The 22,544-nt window shown below is 43.5% G+C and overlaps 1 protein-coding gene across 3 annotated transcripts in view; it reads right to left on the bottom strand.

Moving 5' to 3' along the window:
* Nucleotides 1-1,328: 1,328 nt before the first annotated feature.
* GRAP2 (GRB2 related adaptor protein 2) overlaps nt 1,329-22,544 on the bottom strand; it is a 39,805-nt gene continuing 18,589 nt past the window's right edge. Inside the window, exons 1-8 of one of the 3 annotated variants that reach the window (XM_065742983.1) lie at nt 19,887-19,952; nt 14,732-14,834; nt 11,474-11,565; nt 8,924-9,043; nt 7,055-7,223; nt 5,300-5,431; nt 2,972-3,091; nt 1,329-2,563 (exon numbers count right to left, since the gene is read on the bottom strand). In XM_065742983.1, the coding sequence (XP_065599055.1) occupies nt 2,384-2,563; nt 2,972-3,091; nt 5,300-5,431; nt 7,055-7,223; nt 8,924-9,043; nt 11,474-11,565; nt 14,732-14,809 (891 nt within the window). In that variant the 5' untranslated portion in view covers nt 14,810-14,834; nt 19,887-19,952 and the 3' untranslated portion in view covers nt 1,329-2,383. Of the gene's footprint in view, nt 2,564-2,971; nt 3,092-5,299; nt 5,432-7,054; nt 7,224-8,923; nt 9,044-11,473; nt 11,566-14,731; nt 14,835-15,475; nt 15,640-19,886; nt 19,953-22,544 lie in introns of those variants that run through there. The other 2 variants (XM_065742981.1, XM_065742982.1) reach the window with 2 other exon arrangements.

Consider the following 22,544-nt stretch of genomic DNA (forward strand, 5'->3'; position numbering starts at 1 on the left):
TAGTTACTTGAAGTATGAATTCCTTTAACGTCAATTAAAAAATCACGTGGAAATTTACCTCTTCCTCAAAAGAATTATGACTGAATGTGGGGGCACTTACAACATACTACTTAGACATACTTAATTAGTCAATCTCTGTTAAGGGCTTTCAAATATGTGAAAGAGCTATCAAACTGCTACGTGCCTTATCTTCAATTAATTTTGTGCAGCTACATCTTCACTACCGAGAGAGTCTTTAGAGTATGGAGGAAAGGGAAAGGAGGTGCTACTTCCAACTTTAAAAGTAACTAGTCAAAAAGAAGAACTCATTGAAAGATGATTTGACGCAGTGGGAATAGGGGTGGGCATACCATTTTCCTGTTTCAGCCAGTCCTCAACATGAAAGAATAATCATTCTTATCCCTCTTCTGCTTCGACAGTTTTTTTTTTAACCTCTTCAGTTCCATCTTTGCTTTGGGTTTTGACCCTCTCTCATAAAATATTAACCCCTCCGTCCTCCATATTTGACATCAGTTCAGTTTAAAAAGAAAAGAAAAAAACAAAACAAAACACTTCAACCTTTAGAGTCACTGATTTTACACCCCCATATCAATCCTTTCGTGAGGTAGCTTGTTCCAAACCAAGCCACCTGGATGTCACTTTGAAGGCAAGATGCTAACGGCCTGGAACAGAGCCTCTGCATCAGAACCAGGCCACGTCCAGCCCGGGGAGTCGTGTGCTCTCTCTCCGTTTCCTGAACCACCCTGGTAGCCAATGGAGATTAGCTCTTAATGTGCCTTTCAAAGATTTCTATTCTATTGAGAGCTTATATGCCATGTTAATTATTCTCATTTTACTTCAGCTATTAATAATCAGCTTTTGGTGGAGCTCTCTCAAACCCTTGACAATAGGTCCTTTCTGTTAATACCCTGTATAGCTGGCAGCTCAATTTAGGCCGGCAACATTGAATTGGGCCACACCAGAAACCTGTTTCCTGGATTTTTTTTCTCCCATTGGGACTAACAAAAGATAAGAAAATTTTTCTTGCCAAGTCTGATTTGGTTTTAGAGTTTTTCTCTTGCCTTTTCTTTCTTTCCCAAGAATGATAAATCACCACTTCCTTGCTGACTACTGCAGTCCCACATGTTGTGAAAAAATCAGGCAGCTTGTTTAATATAAACTTATGTGAGCAGTGGTTGTGCAGCAGTGTCTCTTTCTCATGGATGGGATGTTTTTTAATATTAATTTGCAGTATATTTGTATCACATCTTGGCATTCACTCAGCCATTATTTGAAATCCTATTCATTTACCTTATTTCATCCATAAGAAACTGGAACAGAGAACAGACTATGGCCACAACTTTATTCTCTGCATACTGTAAAATAACAGCTCAATGATTTGCATGAGACATTCCACTGGCAAGTCAGAGCTGTGTGCTCAGTGATCCAGAACACCCCACCTTCTCAGGGACAGAACTTCTGGCAGCAAACCAGGAAAAACTTTTCTTCCCAGCCCCTCCCCAGTTCAGTTTTAGAAAGGAACCAGTAAGGCTTGCCCACTGTTATTCAATCCAGAGGATATTCATTTGGCTGAAGGGCTTGATCTGCTCCAACCAGGACATCTACAAGGATGCATAGGTACTTTGGAAAGCAGCTTGAAAATGAGACAAATTGTTGCTGTAGGGTGAAGATGGAAGTGCAGGAGATCAGGACTGCCAGAAGAAGCACTGACATTAGCTTCTCACCCTTCCATATTTTTACCACAGGGTTGTTTGTACAAAAAATTACAGCATTTTGTTCCTTCACCTGGTATCCACACAGCCTAAGCTCAAACTAAGTACTGGAGGTACAAGACAAAAACTATTCAGAAAAGTCATGGTTTCCTCGCACCTCAGCCTAAGGACTTTTCATCCTCATCTAAAGGATTAATGTGATAACCAGTCATCATTTAATTAACCTGGGCACTTGTCCTGCCTCTGAAAGAAAGGTGAAACAGAGCCTGAAGGTACTGTGAATGCAACCAGATCCAAAGGAAGGGGTTAGTTCTACCCAAATACTGAAGCCTGACTTCTCTGAGGTGCATTTCCACAGAACAAAACTAACTGCAGGAAGTTATCAATATTTAACCAAAGAATGATGGGGTATGGAGGATCCAGCAAGATTTCAATAAACAGTCCAGGATTCTTGTTCCCCTCCTAGTCATGAACATACAAAACAGGGGGGAAAAAAAGAATCCTTCAGAGGGTTCTTTCTCATCAACTTCTCAGAAGATCAATTGCCAATAAATTAAGACAAAACCAAAACCACCAAATGTCCTGGGGACAAGGGAGGATGCACTCCTTCTCTGTCCCTGTCATGTCAGAAGAGCAGCTCTGATATGGACCTCTGGGGCACAAATGCAGCCTCACAGTAGCACCGGTGTGACATAGTTGGCAGGGAAGAGACCCAGTTCCCCACGCAGACGTCCTTTCCACCACGAGGGGTTGGAGCTGTCTAGGACTTCTACGATGTCTCCACTGCGGAAGCCCAGCTCATCATGCTCCACAGCATCGAAGTCATACAAGGCACGGACCCATAGTATTCGCTGGGAAGGAGACAAAGGTGAGCAGGAAACAATGAATTGCATGCTTGATCCATACTCTACAGTGAACTCAGGCCTTCTCACAATGCCCCAGATCCCTACTGTGTTGAGTTTTTTGCTACATTCCTTCTTCTAGTAATTCTGCATGTTAAGTAAGAATGATTTTGAGTATAGTCCTAAAACTATACTCATGTAACACTCTAGTCCTACCTTCAGAATGCAACAGAATGAGATTAAAGTGGCCACGATTGCACCTTGAGACTCAGAAATGTCTTCTAAGATATGTCCCAAAACATTCAATACACTGTTTCTCATGCAATCTCTGTGCAGATGGCACTGTCCAAACTGCTTGGCCATCACTAAAGGACCTGTTAAGTTGGGTAGGTGCAGCCTTGCAAGTACTTTACCCACCGGTGTCTGCTGGTGCAGTGGGTCTGTGTGTCTCCGTTGCATAGCTGCTGCACTTCCATGGCTATGATACCTTAGTCCATGCAGTGCGTCTTTCCTGTCCAGGCTCCCTCCATACCTATCCTAGAAGGAAAACAGCAAGGGTAATATCACAAATATACTGAGGATTATGAATGAGGGGATATAAGAGTCGTTGGTGGTCAAGGAATCAGGGTCCAATTGTCTTGTAAATGATCTTAAATGTCTGCTTCCAATACAGTCCTTGTGCTGCAGTCCTGGAAGTAATTTCTCACATGAAAGAGGTCAGTCACCTTAGGCTCTTCTAGTTTGGTTTTTACTCGACAGAAGTTGAAAGTTGACTGCCCTCAGCTGTGTTCCACAACTGCTGAGAGAATGCTTTAATGGCTTTGTCTTTCTTTCTTTTTCTTTTCTTTTCTTTTCTTTTTCTTTTTCTTTTTTTTTTTTTTTTGACTCTGGGAGTTTTGGAGAAAAGCTAAGTCTGTTCTAAGTCACAGATGAAAAGCCAGCATGCCAAGGGGACTCGTGCCTATCTAGAGTTACTATGACCCAGTCTCACTGTTTCCCTTTTCCTTTGGGCCACCCCATGCTGTACAGAGCATGGAACAGGTCTAAGAATCCAGTAGCTTAATTAACGAAAGAGGAAAGAGACAAAATCACATTCGAATAAGAGATGACAAATTATTGCACATCTGAAGTCCTATCAACACAAATCTTCTAGGGAGCAAGTTCTCTCTTGTCTGCACAACAGAGAGGTGCTGAGTGCCTCCATCTCTTCAGGCCTGTGTGTGCACTGAGGGTTTTTTATGATAACAGTGTGACAGAATCTGTTATCATGTTAGTTCAGGTTGCAGCAGTGCTTCAGTGTCACGGGATCTGATCGCTTGCATCAACACAGGGGAGGAAGAACAACAGCTTGTGCTTGCTGTAAACAGCTATCTTGCTCTTGCTTTTTTTTTTTTTTAATTGGACTTACTCTTCTAAATGCTCCTTTGGTCCTACTTTGTCAGCACTTCTGTCAGCATAGAATGTATCTGAGACTGGAACATAATTTGCACCTCAGCTGTCCTTGCCTGGAGGTGAGTGACCTCAATCTGGCTTTGCAGCTGCAAGATTTACTACAGGGGTGCTTGTTCCCAAGTGTTTCTGCTCTGTAACAAATGTGACTGAGACACGGACTGCGCTCCAACAAGTGCAGGCCCTCAGCTTTATCAGTGGCCATATTGTTCCATCAGCGGTCCTCTGACAGGCTATCTGGTGAGAGAACAGCTCTTTCATGATTGTCCCTGGCAACATTACACAGGAGCTCTCATACCTTAAGGGAAAAACAGCTTTAGATTTCTTCTAAGAGGACAAGTCCTCTCCTGGGCTGATGCTACATTGTCTCTATCTGGAGACGTAAGCCAACCCTCGTGCTATGGTTTTAGCTGGGACAGTTAATTTTCTTCACAGAGGCTCCTGTTATGTTATGCACTGGATTTTTGTGAAAACAATTTCCCCCAGAATTAATCAAGAACCTTGAAGACATCACCAGATACTGCTGTTGTCCTCTCCATTCCTGTTCTAGAAAGGGAGCAAAGAGGCATCACACTTCAGGGGTGCGATGCTATGCAAGAGAGTAGAGAGGGCCCAGAATAGAGAGGAGATGAAGAAGAATGTTTTGAAGGAAGCCAAATTCTCCCAGCATTACCATAATCATTTCTTATTCCTGATGTGTTTTGTGTCACTGTCAGCAGCATCACATAGAAAAAAAAGAATCAGGCAGTGAGGTTTCATTTGTCTTTCAGACTTGAGAGGAGTTTCTGAAACAGTATGCAAAACTGGGAAGTGTTTTTCTGTACCTTCACATGGCACTACCCCTTGCTTTCCATTTTCTGGGATAGAAGCCAGTACTCCCAGGTTCCCAGTGGGAAGGGCCATGGTGAACTGTTTTCTACTTTCCGTTTGTTTGTCAATCAGTCCTGAGGGTCACAGAACTAAATAAAGCTGATGTATTTGTTTCAGTCCAGAAGAGCTCCCCAGGCTGATACCCTCCATCATTGCTGCTACTCCCATAGGAACAACTGACTGACTCTGCCTCCTAAAGCAGATTCAGGATGGCAGATTTTAATAAGGTAACTGTTCACTTGCTATTGAGCGATCAAGGCTGATGTTTCATGTGGCCAGGCTTCATGTGCCCCCTTTCCTGGTAGAATCACAGAATATCCTGAGTTGGAAGGGATCCACAAGGATCACTGAGTCCAGCTCCTGGCTCCACAAAGGACCACCCAGAAATCAAACCATATGTCTGAGAGTACTGTCCAAGTACTTTACCTGTTGCTGGTGCAACACAGGGACAGGATGGTCCACATATCTCTTGGACATAGAAGAATGAGCTTCTCCAGCTGCTCCACCCACATGGAGTCCATCTCGGCTCGTTCTTTCCAGGCTCCCACCACGCCTTTCCTGAGGGAAGAAAGATTACAGAAGTGAGATCAGGTTTTGCTTCCCAACACAATCCTGACTGAAGCTTAGCAATCATTACCTATGGATTATTATCACTACCCTTTATGTTGGAGGATCTTCCAAAGATAGGCTCCTCTCAATGGAAGGAGAAATCAAGACTCCTGTTTTATAGATCTTTCTCATAGCAGTTCCCCATTTGAAAAGTGGGTAGTAATGGGTGATGCTGAGCTAAAAATGTGATCACTGAAGTGAGGTCTGGCACAGGAAGCAAACTCTTTTTAGAAAGAATGCCCTCAGACTTCATTTGTCTCTGCACTGAAATCCATATATTACTATCATTTTATCATATGGCTGTAGCAGCTAGAAATTCTGTGAAATGAAGCCCCACTGTGATGAGTGCTAAACATACCCTGCTGAGCCCATCACCATAACAAATGCACAGAGCGTTTGCCAAAGCAAACTTGACTCCTGTTCTTTATTTGCCTGTCTACATCTCCGAGCAAATGTTGTTCTCTTTCCCTTCCTGCTCAGAGTCAGCCCAAACAGGTTGTTTTACTGGTAATCTTGTATACAGTTTTCCTTTCTCCTTCCTTAGACTATTCTTTGCTCTGATCTCTGTCTCACAGGTCCCAGAGCCTCTATTTTATATCCTACTAATGCATTTTTAAAGTGCTGAATAAGTGAACTAAAGGGAAACAACAACCAAAGTCCCCTCTTCAGACCGAAATATAAATCTTCTCTTTTTTTGCAGCCAGCAAGAATGACCCGTGTGCAGCCTATAAAACTTAACTGCTGCAGTGAGCAAGTCTGCACTTCCTGCTCACCTCTGCCTGTACATCCTAGTAATTTAACACCCGAATCCGTTTCCCAGTAGGGCTGAACCTTGGTTGTTGCAGTGACCAGGCATGATCACTCCCAGTATTGTGTGTGCAATGCATAGCAACCGCTGCTATGGCATTTGCTTGTCCTCCTGGCACAAAACCAGGCATTCATTGGGCTGGGATTTCCCTGCTTTCTCAAACATCTACTACATCTTCTCTGAGTACATACCTTGTTCCCACATCTGCTGTGCTCTCCTCAGCAGTGCTTTTCAGCCCCTCCTAGCCACTGTTTCAGGGTTCCTCCATACTATTTATTGAGTTCACTGAGTAACAGAAGATAGATGATTCTTCTGAACAAACTTTGCACTGTAATAACTGCTGCAATCTGAATGTATTCAAGGACAATAGGACACCAGATTTTAATTCTTCTCAGACACAACTTAACAGTAAACTTTGTATGAAACCTTATGAAAAAGCTAGACATTTCACGTGGTAGAAGTTGCCTCCCTTGGTTGTGCAAGACATCTCAAAATTTCATCTCCAGAGCCTCAGAACAACTTTAGCAGAACTCCTCTATGTAGATTTGCAGCCCTTTCTGTTGATATCCAAAGCAAAATCTGAAAATTCCACTCAATTATATAACCACATGCACTACTGATTCAACTGAAAATCTGTGTTGCAGGACCCAATGTTGTGGTCAAGTTTCCAAGGATAGACCCTCCCCCACCCTTTCAGCAAGGATTGAATTCCTTCAGTAGAAGGGTTTATTACTCAGGAACTCCTGAGGGTAGTTTGTGTTTACCTTCTCTTCTCGGCTGTCATCTCTCAGGAGGATCTGCTTCTGCCTGGAGATGGTACTTGTCTTGTAGTAGTCTACCAGCTTGTTCAGTGAGTAGAATTTCTCTGTCCACAAGTAATAGTTTCCCTTTGAATCCCTCATCACTTTGAAGTGTTGTACATCATCTTCATGCCTGAATCCAATTTAGAAAGTGAGAGATCAACTGGACTGCCCTGTCATCTTCCTTGAAAAAGAAGGGAATCAGAACAGTTCTTTCTGCCACTTCGTCAAATTGAGACTTCTGGAAAGTAAAGCAACAACAACTCTTGTGTGCATTGGACCTAGAGATGGTTTTGTATTTCAAAAGACACATCAACTGGCAAACAGAATGCTGAAGGGCTCTTCAGTCACAAAGCATGGCATAGGGCTTAAAAGCCTATCCTCTGAGGGAAAGGTTTTCAGGGCCCAAAATATCCAATAGCGCTCTACTATGTTCTTGGTATGAGACTCAGATGTGCAGTTGTAGTCTACTCCCTGGTATCTTCAGGCCCATGTTAACACCAGACTGAGCTGACTATGAGATGTATTATATCCTTCTGCACCATGAGCATCACCACTACATGAAGACATAGTCACATAGTCATTCACTGTATTTTATAATTGCACAATATCTAACATAATATCATGACAACTGGTCACCATAAACAAAGAAAACAAAAAACTATTAGTTGCTGTTACAAGCCAAAATTAATAGTCTCACCTCCTGATGCCCCATGCATCTGTCCTTCCTTTATCTCTTAACTGATTTGGGCAATTCCTTTCTGCAACAGATGTGTCCTGGTGATCTGGTCTTGGTACTTACTTCCTTTGTGCAACTCCAAGAACTCAAGGCATTGGTCTCGGAGGCTACATCTACACACATAATCCAGACAGGGACCAGACAGGGACTGGAGTGCTATCTTGTAGTGTTATTACATAGCTTTGGACTAAGCTAGAAAGCTCTTTTCCAAACAGTGCTGGGTGGTGGTTAGAGTAACAACATGGACCAGGAACAATTCCCAGAACTTCTTGAATACAACTCTTCTGTCCTGTGAGGTGAAGAGTATTTAGCCGTATGGGTCTGAGCTCTGCTGCAACTGATTGACCTTCAGGCCAGAGAAAGTGCCTGCCTGCACTCAGCTCATTGCCCATAGTCTCTTGAACCAGGACACAGAGAGGTCCACAGTGGAGTAAGTGTTCCTGGCGACACGTTTTCCTGCATTCCTCCTAGATAATTTTTGAATTCCTTGAGACAGAAAGTCCACAATGCTTGGAAAAGACAGTGCTAGTCAGTACTTTAGTTTATAACTGATTATTGACTGAATATTGATTAACTGAAAATCTGGAAACTGACCAGCATTTAACAGCTCTGCTCTGAAGCGGTGAGAAGGGCTGAGGTACAATAAGCAGATGTAAAGCAGTTGGGCAGCTAGCAACTAAAAGCCATTCCAATCCAATTGACCAGTAGGAAATAAGTTAATAATGTAATAGTCTTGTCTTAATGGGTAGTATGGAATTCTTGGATATAGTAATTGAAGCTGTCAGGCAAATAAAACAAATGGAAGGCACATGTGGAAGATGTCCCATGTACCACTCTGCTTTGCTGCAGCTCTTTGACAGAAGCAGGTCTCCGGGGAACACAGCTTTGGAATGGGACATTCACTGTGTCATCTGAAAGGAGACTGAAACATCTGGGAATTGGGTGCCTAATTCATTCCCATTCATGTGACACCGAGGCACTGCCTGACTGGCGGCATTCTTGAGAGGCAAGGTCCCATTAGGATTCCTGTCAAAAAGGAGCTAGGGAGATCATTAACCAGAAAAAGACAGAAAAATGCTTTGAGAAGCAGATACCTGACAGAGATGGAGAAGTCACCGTGAGAGTTCTGACTGGCTCGGACAATGAAAGAACCAACTCCTTTGGTCATGAGGATGCTCTCAGCTTCGTGGCGGGATATCTTCTCATCAAACCAGCTGTCAAATGGGAAAAGTCATGGAAACGTGAATTAAGGTACGAATGAAGATAAGAAACAGAAAAGTTGAGGGTAAGGAGAATGTGAGTAAACAGGATGGTGCAAAGACAAAACAAAGGAATCAGAGAATCCCACAGACATGCTAAGGTACAGGGTCTTGATGGGTGTGGACCATTTGCTTTGAGTACCAAAAGCACTTAGATGCAAAGAGGCCAATGTAAGCTTCGGCCTGCTAAGCAACACTCAGCCAGAAGCTTAATTACAGGCACAGTACAGTAAGGTGTTACTCAAAGAAATTTTAAATTACAAAGGTACATATATATATACACACACACACAATTCTCAGACATACATCAAATTGCTCTGGATAAACTGATTGAAAATCACTGGACTGCGATGGATATATTGTGAGGAACAAACATCAGTTTTTAACAGAAGCAAGGCATGAAAGGTTCAGTGCTAATAAATTAGCTTCTGCAAGAGTTATAACGCCACAAAATCTCAGAAACACAGAATTCATAACTACACTCATGTAAATTTAGCCAGTAATATAAGGTGCTGGACAAATAATGAGAAAAGTCACCATAAAATTGTAAAATAATGCTCAGTGGGAGCATTATTAAGTAGAGAGAAAAAACACTGTGTATACTTCTATGTGTTTGCAGGTAATAAGATATATAATCTGCCATTCCATTATCTGTTTTGCATTAAAATCAAGGAGGAATAGTTTTGTAAGGTCTATGACTTCATCTTCTGAGTTTTCTTACTCTTCTTACCACCACTGCAGTTTACCTATGTATCATCAACAGTCAGTGGGAAATCAGAATTTAATCAGCACTAATATGAACTCCTAATGATTATTGACAACACACAGGTGGAAAAAATGGCCCATCAAAAAGAAGAAACTACTTTCTGCCCTACGTCTGTTTCTAGCACGTGCCCTGAGCTGCTTCAAAGTAGAGGTCCGCTGCTTTTAGGGAAGTATCTAAGTGGAAATGTTTCTTCACAGCTCTTCTCACTCAGATAAAACACCATGAGGAAAATGTGTGTGAAAATAAGAAGCTGCTCATTTCCCCATGTGATGCCACAGCCCAGCATAAGAGTGAGCAAGAACGATACACTGGGAGATTCTGTCCCCTTGAGGCCTCAACGCATCAGCCCAACTTTGCAGAGCGAAGTTCTTCAGCTCAGCTGAGCAGGCAGGCTCACATCCAGTCCAAACAGGCCAACAGTGCCAGCTCCAAAGGGGACAGTGGTGCTTATGTGTAGGGCTCAAAATCCAGCAAAATGCGGTTTTCCTGTTCAGGGCACCAGTGTGTCAAAGCCAGCAGAACCAGGCTTGGTACATGCTCTGCCTATTTCTTCTGAAACGCTGTAGTGCTCTTTTGAAAGAGGGCAATTAGAATCATGGAAGAGAATCCTGGAATCACGAAGGCTGGAAAAGACCTTTAAGATTATCTAGTCTAATTGTAGCCCACCCAAAGCGTGCCCATAACCATGTCCTGCAGTGCCACATCCACATGGTTCCTAAGAGTGGCTTCAGGGAGGATTTCTGCCAATGGAAATGAAACAAAGTCTATAAAACTGCCATCTATTGTCATTTTCATGGCACAGGGCTGGACAGCATGCTTAGCAAGCATTTCAACACCTCTCAGTCCTTTCTGAAAGTGCCATCTTCGCAGTGGAGAGAGAGACGTGAGGTACGCCTGCCCTCTGACAGATCTGTGTTTGGGTGTGCAGACACGGAGCGTGGAGAGGGATGTGTGTTCGCGTCTGCATGTGTGTGGGAGCAGAGTGGCATGTCTGGTCTATCATCTCTGTCAATCCATGAGCAACACCAGCTGTCGCAGTTCGTGCGGCGTCGCACTGACCTCTAGTGTACCGAGAGGAGCTCGCACACATCGCAGGGGGAGGGAATGCGGATGGCAGGGCGGGGAAATGAGTCGGGAGGAGGGAATTAGGCTTTTATAGTTCGTTTACAGAGAGTTCTTGCTCTTCCTTTTGTGCTCAGCCTCTGTCTCTGTTGCCAAGACTTCACATCGTGACTATTTTCCTTCTGTCCAAGTAGAGCTTCATGCAGCTCCTGCCACGTCCCAGTGGCATCCCTACCAGCATCAGTAACAAAGGAGTCACTCGACAGTGATACAGAGGGCAGTTCAGTTCTGAAAAAACAGAGGATGCTTCAGGGTAGGAAGAAGGTGTGCTGGAAGAACTGTGCATGGCATCGTGTCAGCCTTGAACTGTGATGGGCTGACGGTTGGATGAGGGGATCTTCGTGATCTTTTCCAACCTCACTGATTCCATGCTTGTGTGTTTATAACCAGTGCTTCCTCTGTCATGCTTGCCTATCTGCACTCACACGCACACACATATGCTTGACTATCCTTTGGAAATGTGCAATGCTGGTGTGTGCATTTTCCACGACACTTACGGGGGAACGTGAAAATCGATGAAATTCTTAGGAACATATCCCTCTTGGCTTCGGAGTTCAGCTTTGTACCACTCTTCCTGGGAGCTCAAAACCTGCAATGGAGAGACAGATTGAAAAAACACTGAAATTTCTCCTGAAAAAGGCAAAACTCCCTAAGACACTGATTGAAAAACAGAACTTAGTGTAAAAATGAAAGAGAATATGCTTTACTTCTTACCCACCATAAAGTAGAATTAGTGGCTGATGGCTATTTCAGTGCAAACAAAACAGTGAAGAAGACCAAATGGAATTAGACTGATTGCTTGTTAATTTTATCCCTTCATCTGAATGCCTCTCCAGGTGGCAGGGGATGCAGTCTGCATATCTCTGGTGTCTGTGAGATGAAGGAAATCAGCTCGGAAAGACTTAATGGGGGTTTAAGGAGTTCTCTATGCTACTTTTAATAGTACTGGATCATCTCAGTTTCACAGGGAAAAAAATCTGTGAAAACTGTGCTGACACGTATGTGTACATGTGTTATGGCTGCACAGAAATCATCCTATACTCTCAACATGTCATTTTGAAAGAGTATTTCATAGAATAGTTTGAATTCAAATGAATCCTTAAAGACCATTCAGTCCAACTCCCCTGCAATGAACAGGGACACCTACAACTGATTAGTTCAGAACCCCATTCAGCTTGACCTTCAACAACTCCAGGGATGGCACATCCACCACTGTTCTGGGCAATTTAGTGGGCTAAATTTTCAGAGGCCATGAGATTTGCCAGGGCAGATAAAAGGAGGCAAAAAGTACTGTAAAACAACTTTTACACTTCCAATATTTAGGGCATCAGGAAGCCAGCCTACAATACACACAGAGCAGCTTCAAGAGTGTTCACTTTAATGCTGACCAAAACGGTCCATTGGGAGGGAACTGTTGACCATGGACTGCCCAAATTCACTGCTCCCTGGCGGGTGGTCTCTGGCACAGACCTCAGCCAGCAGGAAGAAGACAGGGATACAACAAGTTTGTGGTTTTCCTGCAAACACTGCGGTGTTTGGTGTTCTGTTTGACATTCCAGTTTATGGGAAATAAATCCTTTTTATAAAGTAGAATATGTTTCAGCTCACTCTGGTTTTGGAGGGGAGCCTGAGAGGTTGTGTCCTGACAATTTTGAAAGGAAAAAGCAAGTGGAAAAGACCTCATTTGAAATCTATTGTTTAACAATAATAATACTTGTTCAATAAACCAATCCCATGTTTCTGGGAACCTAACACACATTCTAACTGCTTGGTGCTGGCAACAGGATGCTGCTGTCTCTGGGCTGATCCTCCATTGCCTTGCCTGCCACATAGGCTTTTTCTATGCACTTTGATAAAGAAAGGTTGGGAATAGAAAGCTGTAGAGATCCCTTCTTGTGCAGTTACTGCTTCCCGCACTCCTGGGTGCAGGACTAAAGTTCCATTTTGCTGCTGTGACCAACTGAAGGGGATACCGGCCATACACCATGGCCTGCTCAAGTCCTCTTGGCAGCAAAGTCCTTAGTGCACGACTGTCAGGTTTCTGTGTGTCACCCTCTCAGAGAAGGATGTGGGATGTGTGTGTGAGTGAGAGGGGTGGATTTCCTCCTGTCACTGGTGGTTGAGGGCCTCCTGTTTCCTGTTTTCTAGTCTCTGCATCAATACTATTCATTTTATCTTCTTTGTAAATCAGAGAAGACAGCCAGCAGGTTGTGCAGGCAGCAGAAGGGGGCTCGGGATGGGATATGAATATATGTGTGCTTTTGCCAGATGGAGAGACTCTACTCAGGTTATTTTACTACTACTGTGTCTTGAGCAGTGTGAGTTTGTGCACCCCAAGGACCTTAAAGCAAGAGGCACCCTGACTTCTGATAGTGAAATCTCAGTGACTACTAATATTAATACTCATGTATTTGACTCTTTTCATCAGCAGCTTCTGATGTAATTTGAAAGGAAGCTCTAGTTTCTAATAATTGTACAGGAAGGGAAATTAAGTAACAGAAGGAAAAGTGACCTGGCCAACACCATCACCACAGCCAGGGCTTTAATGAAACCACAGTCTCCCGAGGAAGCAGGTACCAGGTAACAATCAAGGGATGGTAGGGATGTAGGAACTACTCTGAAGTTAAGGAAGAATTAGGAATGGGAGCATTCATCAGTCCTTCACATAGAACTGTGGGAAAAAAATAAATCTGTGACCTTAATTAATTCTGTATGCCATCTACTTTATCTAAACTTCAAGGATTAAAAGGGTGATAAAAAAATGGTGGTGCTGGAAGAGACAGGGCTGAGACATAGTATCTGGTCATTAAATGGAACAGCTGGGACTATACAGGGAGGTACTGAAGGCTTTTTGGTAGAACAAGGTTTTATATTTGTTTTGCAGCATCCCTTTGGCTAGTGGAGGAGTTAAGGTCTTAGAGAAGTGTTTTTCTCAGTCGCTTTCAACTGAAGCAGAACAGCTATGTTGTGGGTTGAAATAATTAGGGTGGAGTAGAGTGTGGCTTCATCTATAGGACTTCAGTAGGGTTAACAAATCGTTCTACTGTAACATGCACATCAACATTCAGGAGACTCTCACATGCCCTGTATTTCTTATGATAACTTTACTTCTGACAGTTTGCCATTCTTCCACTGCTCAGTTCCTGCAGGAGTAGATATAACATTACCAGCTGAGGACCTTTTAAGCTTTTCCATTATGTGTGTAACAGACTGTTTCATGGACATTTCCTCTTCCATTTGCAACTGCCTAAAACCCCTGCGGCAACTAACAGTAATTACTTACAGTGAAAAGTTAGATATAAGTTCTACAGTGCACGTTAACTGTCTTTAACAGTTTAAGAGTTGGAAAAGAGGAATACAGCAACCTCTCTGATCACATTCATACTGCTTGCTTTTGGACATAGTCATCCTAAACACAGTCACTCTAGACTACCTACATAGTTGATGAAAACAGACAGGATCTTGAAAAACAAAGAGCTGGATCTCTTCCACTGCTAAGATCATTACACTTTCCCGCTGACTTCTAGAAGAGTGCAGGACAACTACATGCATAGTTTAGAGACCTGAAGTCAAATAGAGTGGATCCAGACTCAAATGACATGGGGGTTTCTAGTTGACCTGTAGCCCTGTGGGATTCTAGTGTCGTACGTTTCTGTTCTAGTTTATAGACATTAGCATTCATATGATTTGTCAAGGTAGAAAGCCTTGGCAGAATATCAGCACTGACCTTTAGTTGTTCTTAGAGCTGCACTTACCTTCAGGATATCTCCAGCATGGAAACTCAGCTCGTCCTCTCCAGAAGCTGTGAAATCAAACTTGGCGATGGCTTCCATACTGTGTGTTGGTGGCACAGCAGAGCTGAAAGAAGTGTATGCAGGTCAGTATCTATAAAGCCAAGACTGCCAAGTCTAGCCTGCAGAAAGCTTTTAAGCAGTGCTGTGATTTGCACTTAGGTGAGCAGGCACCTACCATTAGTTATTTTCTAGATACTGAAGGACATTAGCAGGCAGAAGAGATGACGTGGCCAGGAAGCTAAAACCCAAGAAATTTGAACAATCCTCCAACAGATCTCACTCCAACAGATCTCTTTCTTTGCAGCAATTTCATGGAAAAGTCTGCACACGTCGCCCAAATACCATCCTGGTAGCAAAAAAGCCTTCTTTTGTGTAGACCAAGGACCACTCTGACACAATTCCCAGTTAAGCAAATGATTCTGTCATGCAATAGAGGAACGTATTTCCCCTCTGCAATCACTTACTCCTTATCTCAAGAGGGAGACAAATTGTGGACTAAATGAAGAGCTTGCAATAAGTATATTTTTTTTCTTGGACAGGGGCCACAGTTCTGAAGGTTGAAAGAGGCTTTTCTCTGTGATGGCTTTGCATGGGTAACCACAACTAACAGCTAGGAAAAACTGTTTGCAGAAAGACTGTAGCCTCTGTTTTGAAGCTGACAGGGTGTGAAACTGTAGCACTGACAAATTTGAGGCATGAACTTACCCTTCCTCTGTGTTCATAACCCAGGAGCCTGAAATGTACCAGACAGCCTGCAAACCAAAGCCTGCTTTTCATCAACAGAGCACATGTGGCACGGGAAGTCACAGCATGAGCTTTGCTTCTTCACCACTTCCTGCACATGCAACTCAGATGTACCCCAGCAGGTCCATTTCTATGATCAAGGGAGTTACTTGTTTCCCATGGTTGGCTTGTGCTCCCTGCAGCCCAGCAGCGATGCTGCCAGTGAGAAGACAAAGAGTGAGGCAGTGCCACATTAAGCAAAGGCTCTGCTGTGAGATGTTCTAACAGCCCAGCTTGTGAGGACCATCAGACAGCTCCAGTACAGAAGTGAATTCAGTTACTGAACTAGGTTCATCTGAAAATAATGATTCTGAAGCCAAATGCTTCACCTAGCTTCGCTTCCCACAAAATCACCCAACTTTAAGGCTGGAGAAGTGCTAACTTGCCTGATCCATAATATTCCTAACCAGAAAGCCCGAAAAAGAAACAGTACCAACAACTTAAGTTAGGGTGCTGTTTCTTGAGTGCCCTGTTACAACTGAGATGAGATCCCCCTCCAAACAATGTGCTGAGCGAGCTCCAAAATTCTGTCACTTTTAAATTAATGGGCTACTCTAACCCCTGCTGTAAGCTTCCCTTTGACTCACAATCCATGGATTTAACTGCCTGTTTACCAGTAATCCAGGCACAACTGTGTAACTGAATCAAACTGCTTAATAAGATCTAGGAGAAAATACATAAAGAAACTGGAAGGGTGAAAATTACAGATAGAGCCATTGAGATGGCAACAACAGCAGTTCAAGAATTCAAAAGGAAAAACATCAGTCTGGAAAGGCATACAATTTCAAAGGAATTGAATATTTTAATATTTGAATATTCAAAATAACAGGAGATTTTGTCAGCATAGTCAGTCCAGCTGAGAATCAGCCACAAGCCTTTGAGGTCACTGGATTATCAGTACCACCACTGCTGACTGAGCTGGTGGCAGGCATCAATGGAACAACACCTAGGCTTTGTTCCAGGGAACCACAGAGACCAACTCTTCACCTGAGTGATGCCTGCCTTGCCAGCAAAAACCCTCTTCTACGTCTCATTTCTAACTTCACTTGCTTTCTCTTGAATTCTGTTCACACTCTCATTCCATGCTGCTTATTGTAGATGAATTGGTGTTCATATGACTGAGGGGAGCTATGCAGCACCAGGGCAGATTGATCAGCAGTCCACAGGCAACTCTGCCTGTTGAGCATCAACTCATCCTACAGCAGTGTGACTTGTTCCGTAGCTGGGGCTCCCGGGTAGCACAGCACATAGCTGTTGTGACCTGACACTTGCCTGCTATTTCAACCCAGAGCCCTGAAGTTTCATCCAATACATCCATACTGACCTGTAACATCCTATGTTTTACCAATGTACTTCATTCTCATTCTTGAGCAGCTTCCATCCCTTTTCACCCCACTCTCTCTCCATCCACTTACTGATGCTCTTTAATTCTTACTTATTTGCTCTGTGTGTATCAGAGCTGCAAACATAGCTTAAGTTTCCTGTCTAATTGCCCTCCTCTTATTCCAGGTGCAGCTCTATGGATGCAACTCAGACCTGATCTGAAGACTGTCCTCTGTTCTCACACTGACATTCTTTGCACTTCGGTTTGTAACTTCCCACAGCCATGCTTGCTGATAGAGTGTAAGAGTATCAAATAGAGGAATTAACCATTGGGACAACTAGATAAACAATAATACCCTTTCATGCTAGAGAACTGAAGAAAAAGACCAAGGAAAATTACTTTAGTAAAGGATGTATTTCAGTATTTTATTGTATGGTGGTGGGGATCAGAGCCAACAGTGTAAATGAATCCTGGAACTCCTAATGCAGAGCATTAATCTCATCTCAAGAAAAACAAACAAACAAACAAAAAAAACAACAACACCAGAACAACAAAACAAAAATACAAAGCAAAACAAGACAAACAAAAAAGAAATCAAAGAGAACAAATGAAAACAAACCCCAAACCAGTTCAAAACAATGAACTGTAGAAATACAAATCCTGTCTTTGATTTTTGCTCCTTAGCCACAGGATAGGCAGCAGGGCTTCTCACTGCAGGGAGCAGGAAGGGGGAGAGCATTTCATTTTGCAGTCTCTCAGGTGTCAAAGATGCCACTGGAGACGTGACCCTCTCAAAAGGAGAAGTGTTTGTGAAACGGTTAAAATCTCCTCTCTCACCTCATTTTCAATTTCAGCAATCACAACCATGGGGAGAGACCAGGAAACAGATACCTCTTCAAACAATCTAACACATGGATTAAATGTGCTTTTCATTGCCAGCGGCTGGATTTAGAAGCGACTCAAATACCATGCACAGTGTTGGCTGTGTTGATAAATCAGCAATGCTGTGGCCTTAAGCTCTTCCCCCACCAACTACTAAAGCAGCACTAGCCCATAATCCTGTCTTTGAAAGGCAGCCTACCACTTTTCATCACCTGAACTTCAAAACAGCTCTGTTTTTCTGATCCCATTCCTCCCTCCATCTGTAACTAGAGGATGAGTGGGTCAGTGCTGGGCCCTCATGAAAACTCCCCTCCAGGGGCCCTTTCTTTCCGTCTCTGCATGTGTGTGACTTTGAGCACCACCCCATGACACACCGAGATGGGATTCTGGGAGGTGATTGTCAGAACTTCCATTTCTCAAGCACCTTTCATCCCAAGGGACAGCACTGCAGTTTGCAGGCAGCCAGATTCTGCTTTTAACTGCCTGGTGCAACTCCGTTAAGCTTTCAAGTAACCAAGGACAATTTTAGACTGTGCATAGTGTTCTGAGGGAAAAAAAAATCACCTTTGTGCAGGGTTTAGCATGAAGCCTCTGCGACGTTTAAAGGAGGATTTGTCAGTTCTGAGTAGAGGTTGACAGGTACCTCCATTTTGTGCCTGTTCTGTGCATGGAAATGAATTTTCTCTGTGGTTCCCCACTTTAACGAGGCAGATCCAAGGGGCAAAGAGCTACCGCTGATCTGTGGGACTGACACTGCAGAAGGTTCATCAAGGGAGAAGAGAAAATCAGCCTGGCTGTGAGAGCGTGAGGAAGGTATTTCAGTTTGGCAGAATGCCATTCCCCGAGCAAGAACATCAGCCTTTCCCTGTTGATCAAAAGAGCTGAGTCCTAAATCATGTCAGCAAGCAGTGTAATCTAACAGCAGCATCCCAAAGAGTTCAACACCATCCCCCTACACCAAGTTGGATCAAAATTCAGTAATAATGATGCCAGGGAAGGTCACCTCCTATGAAGTTTATCACCCTGGGATGGCTCAGGTTCACCCCTACTCAATCTCACTTATTAACATCACAGAAGAAAGCATGGTGGCCTACAAAGCAACTGCATAAAGCAGCCATATGAACAGAATCTTGATTTCCCTGCCTGTAGCACACATACCTCCAGCAGGCAGCTCCATCCAGCAAGGATTCGTGCTGACAGATGCAGCACTAGCTGCTGCATCTTTGTTCTGCTCCACAAGAACAACCTATCGGACTGATGAGCAACCAGGGACCGAATTCAACCCTGAACATCTGTACAGAAACTCCTGATGACATTTCAGCAGAAACAATGGCGAAGGGACCCGTTATCTAGAAGAGCTGTGATAGATAAAGGCTTTGTTGTCACCAGCTAAGCTGCATACAAGTGGCATGGGAATATTACGTTCCAAAAACACAAGCCTCTTGCTACTGAGTTAACGGCGCGGCTCCGCTGACTGTCAGTGATAAGAGGGTAAAATTTATAAGGGCTGCTAAAGCACTTAGTGCTGTATGTTTCAGTCTTGGCTGTGCTGCCATCCAAAGGAACACAGGGCTCTGGGCTGAGCCCTTGTACAACGCTCTGGCAAAATAAACCTCCTAAGAATGGGATGCAGAGAAGGAAAATGCTTTTATAGCTCTACAACCAACAGCAGTTAGTAAGGAGCACCCCAGGTGAGAACAGCTCTTGGTCACCCTGGGAAAACCTGGGCCTCTTGCGCTGCTCCCAGCGCACAGAGTAGAGCAGGGCAGCACCATGAGATGCTGTGGACAGGCAGCACTGGAGAGTACTACAATGCTGCATAATGCTGTGAGCGCATAACGTCATGAATCTTTGCCTGTGCAAGGACCTGGGCTGGGAAAAGCAGCTCCTGTCTGCCCCACCTCCTCCCACAGCTCCCAGATGCTTGGGTGCGGCATAGGTACAGGGATTTGTCCTGCACGAGCACTGCTCTGCCGTGGAAGCCACCCAACAGCATGACACAGGGTCCTCATGCTCTTCCCCTGCCCTGCAGGGCTTTACTTCTCCCTCCAAGATCCCACCTCCCTCCCTAGAGCTTTTCCCACACAGCTTTGCCTCCTAGGCCTCAGAGCTGTGCTTGCCTCATACCTTTTTAAGCAGTTCTCTTCTCCTCTGTCACTTTTCTAGAAAGCAGGAGGTGCGTTGCTGTCTAGAGGAAAGGAAGGGAAGGAGAGCTCAGCCCATACAGGCTCCTCCCTGCAGTGACAGTGCCACAGCGGTTATGGGTCCACATGTGCGGACAACGATGGTCAGGAGTCAGCACAGAGGACAGAGATGGAGGCACTGAAACAGTGCCCATCGCAGGACAGAGTGGGGCACGGACCATCTTCAATCTCTGAAGTTGGAAATACGTGTTATGACACATGCTTTTAATGGTACTGTCAGTTTGCTGCCGCTGCCTCAGCCCATCCTTGTTTAACAGCCAAATAATGGAGGGTACGGTCCCTCAAAAAACATGAGTTCTACCCAAACACAGAAAACAGAAAAGAGAACAGATCAGTGAGTTAAATGAGAAACCATAACAAGTCCGCTGAAAAGCATATCTTGAGGAACAAGTAGCTAAAGACATAAAAACATGTAATAAAATTATTTTCAAAGACAACAGAAGCAGGAAGCCTGCCAGAGCGCCTGTAAGGCTGACAGATGATTGAGATGGAAAGAGTGCTGAAAGAAGATAAGGATGAGGCATAAAAGCTGAGTGAATTCTCGGCATCTGTGCATCTTCCAAAGGGATGTTAGCTGTTTCCCACACTGGGGTTTTCTTTGTGGAGAAAAGCCAGGGAAACTGTCTCCGGCTGAAGAATTAGAAGAAGTGGTTTTAGGACAAATCAGCAAATGAACAGGAGGAAATTCAGGGACTCAATATATTAGAAATCTTGACTGAAAATTAAACTGAGCATGAAATAGTAAAGGTTGAGCAATTAAGCTGTGACATACAGTGTAGGACTTAACCCAGGCTCCATATTAGGGCAAAAAGCAGCGAACACAATGCCAACCATGTAAAAGTGATCTGAGAGGGTGCAAGGAGCAGGAGGTCTATCTTATGTATGCCTGAAATTAACATACAGAAACCATAATGAAGAAAAAAATTACCAGGAAGAGAGAAATGACAGAGATTGCACCTTGTAGTTTTTGCAGAAGGAAGTGCTACTGTGCAAATCTGATGCAGTTCTGTGAGGGAGATGATGACCACGTGGGTGCAGCTGATCATTTGATGTAACATACATTCATTTCTAAACCCTTTTTGATGAAGTCTCTTACTGAAGAGACTTTAAAAGCCTGCCTCCTAAGCTCTCCAAGAAGAGGAAAGTTCCTGCAGAGGATTAACAACTGAATAAAAATTAGAGAATGAATTAACAGTTCAACATATTCATTAATGTTCTGGAAAAAATGAAGCGACAAAGATTACTGATGAGAAAAAAAATCACGGTAATACAAATTAAACCTGATCACGAAGACTTGTGGATGGCTTTCAAAATACTGTTAAAATGGAAGGCAAATCTCAACACTCATGACTGCAAAGTAAAGGACATGGGAATAAACTGCCTTAACTACATGAGCATGTTGATAAAATTAGCTACTACTACTTAGGAAAGATATCTTTGAGTTCTTGACAATTCTATCAAAGTGTCAGCTCAGTGGAAGTCAGAAAGGTGAATTAGGAAATATCAGCAAAACAAAAGAGAACAGAACACAAAACAGCATTATGTCACTGTCCAAATCCACAGGGACCCTGGGACACCTGTTTGAATATTTGCAACTCGAATTCAGCAGTTTTCCACTGTCCACCTCAAGAACAGAGGCAGTAGTATGTCAAAATAGAGAGAGTTACTAAGGATGACCAAAGGAATGAGTAACTTCTGAAAAACAAAGGATCACATAAAACAGATTGGAATCCTTCATCCTTGGAAAAATGTTGATAGAGGTGTAAATGCAAAAGCATTGTAGAAAGTAACCAAAATCATTGAACAGGCAGAGAGAAAAATTTCCTATTTTGTTTCTTCTAAGCATCAGGAGGAGCTCAGTGTCAAGAGTGCTGAGATTTTGCCCTGTTCTTCTTCCCCAAACTGTTGCTGGTCGCAGTACTGTGGCTGTGTGTAACTGTAACCTAATGGGGTCCATCCTTTCATATGAGCCCCAGCACTGCAGGGAAATCACAACGCTGGGCTAGCCAAAGGCAATCAGTCCAGCAGCAGACAGGGCTGTCTCATCACTCTTTGGGGGAGGAAAAACGTTCCTGGAAGAGCTGATAGTGAAAAAAGTGGGCTGTAAATAACACACTTAAACCAGTAAGGGGTAGAAGGAATGGTAATAATCTCTGAAGAGGATAATCCCCAATATATTTTGTTGAAAGAAATATGCAGAGGAGGAAAGCAAGGCACCATAAGAAGTGTTTAGCAGCTAGCTAAACGCATTCCAAAAAGTTTTCCACGTGGCTATCACTGTACACATTAGGAATTAAAGCTTCTGTACATATTGGGTGGAATGCCAATCCCTACAGTCTTCCTGGATCTAAGCTGTATTTATTTTCATGCTCTGTGAATGGCCTGACAGATTTCATTACATTGCACATTATAACGACCTATTTCTTCTGTTTTTAGCATGATGTGATCTAATGGGCCCCCCAGGAAGGGAGCTGCTGTGAGCTGTCACTCATGCCTGCTGCCTTGCACTGTCATCACACACAGCTTGCCTTCCTGCAAGGTGTCCAGAATGGTTACATGAAAATACTGAACATATTTAATG

This window comes from Cyrtonyx montezumae, unplaced genomic scaffold (genome assembly GCF_038088225.1).
Source record: "Cyrtonyx montezumae isolate F1298 unplaced genomic scaffold, pur_monq_1.0 scaffold_3, whole genome shotgun sequence".
NCBI lineage: Eukaryota > Metazoa > Chordata > Aves > Galliformes > Odontophoridae > Cyrtonyx > Cyrtonyx montezumae.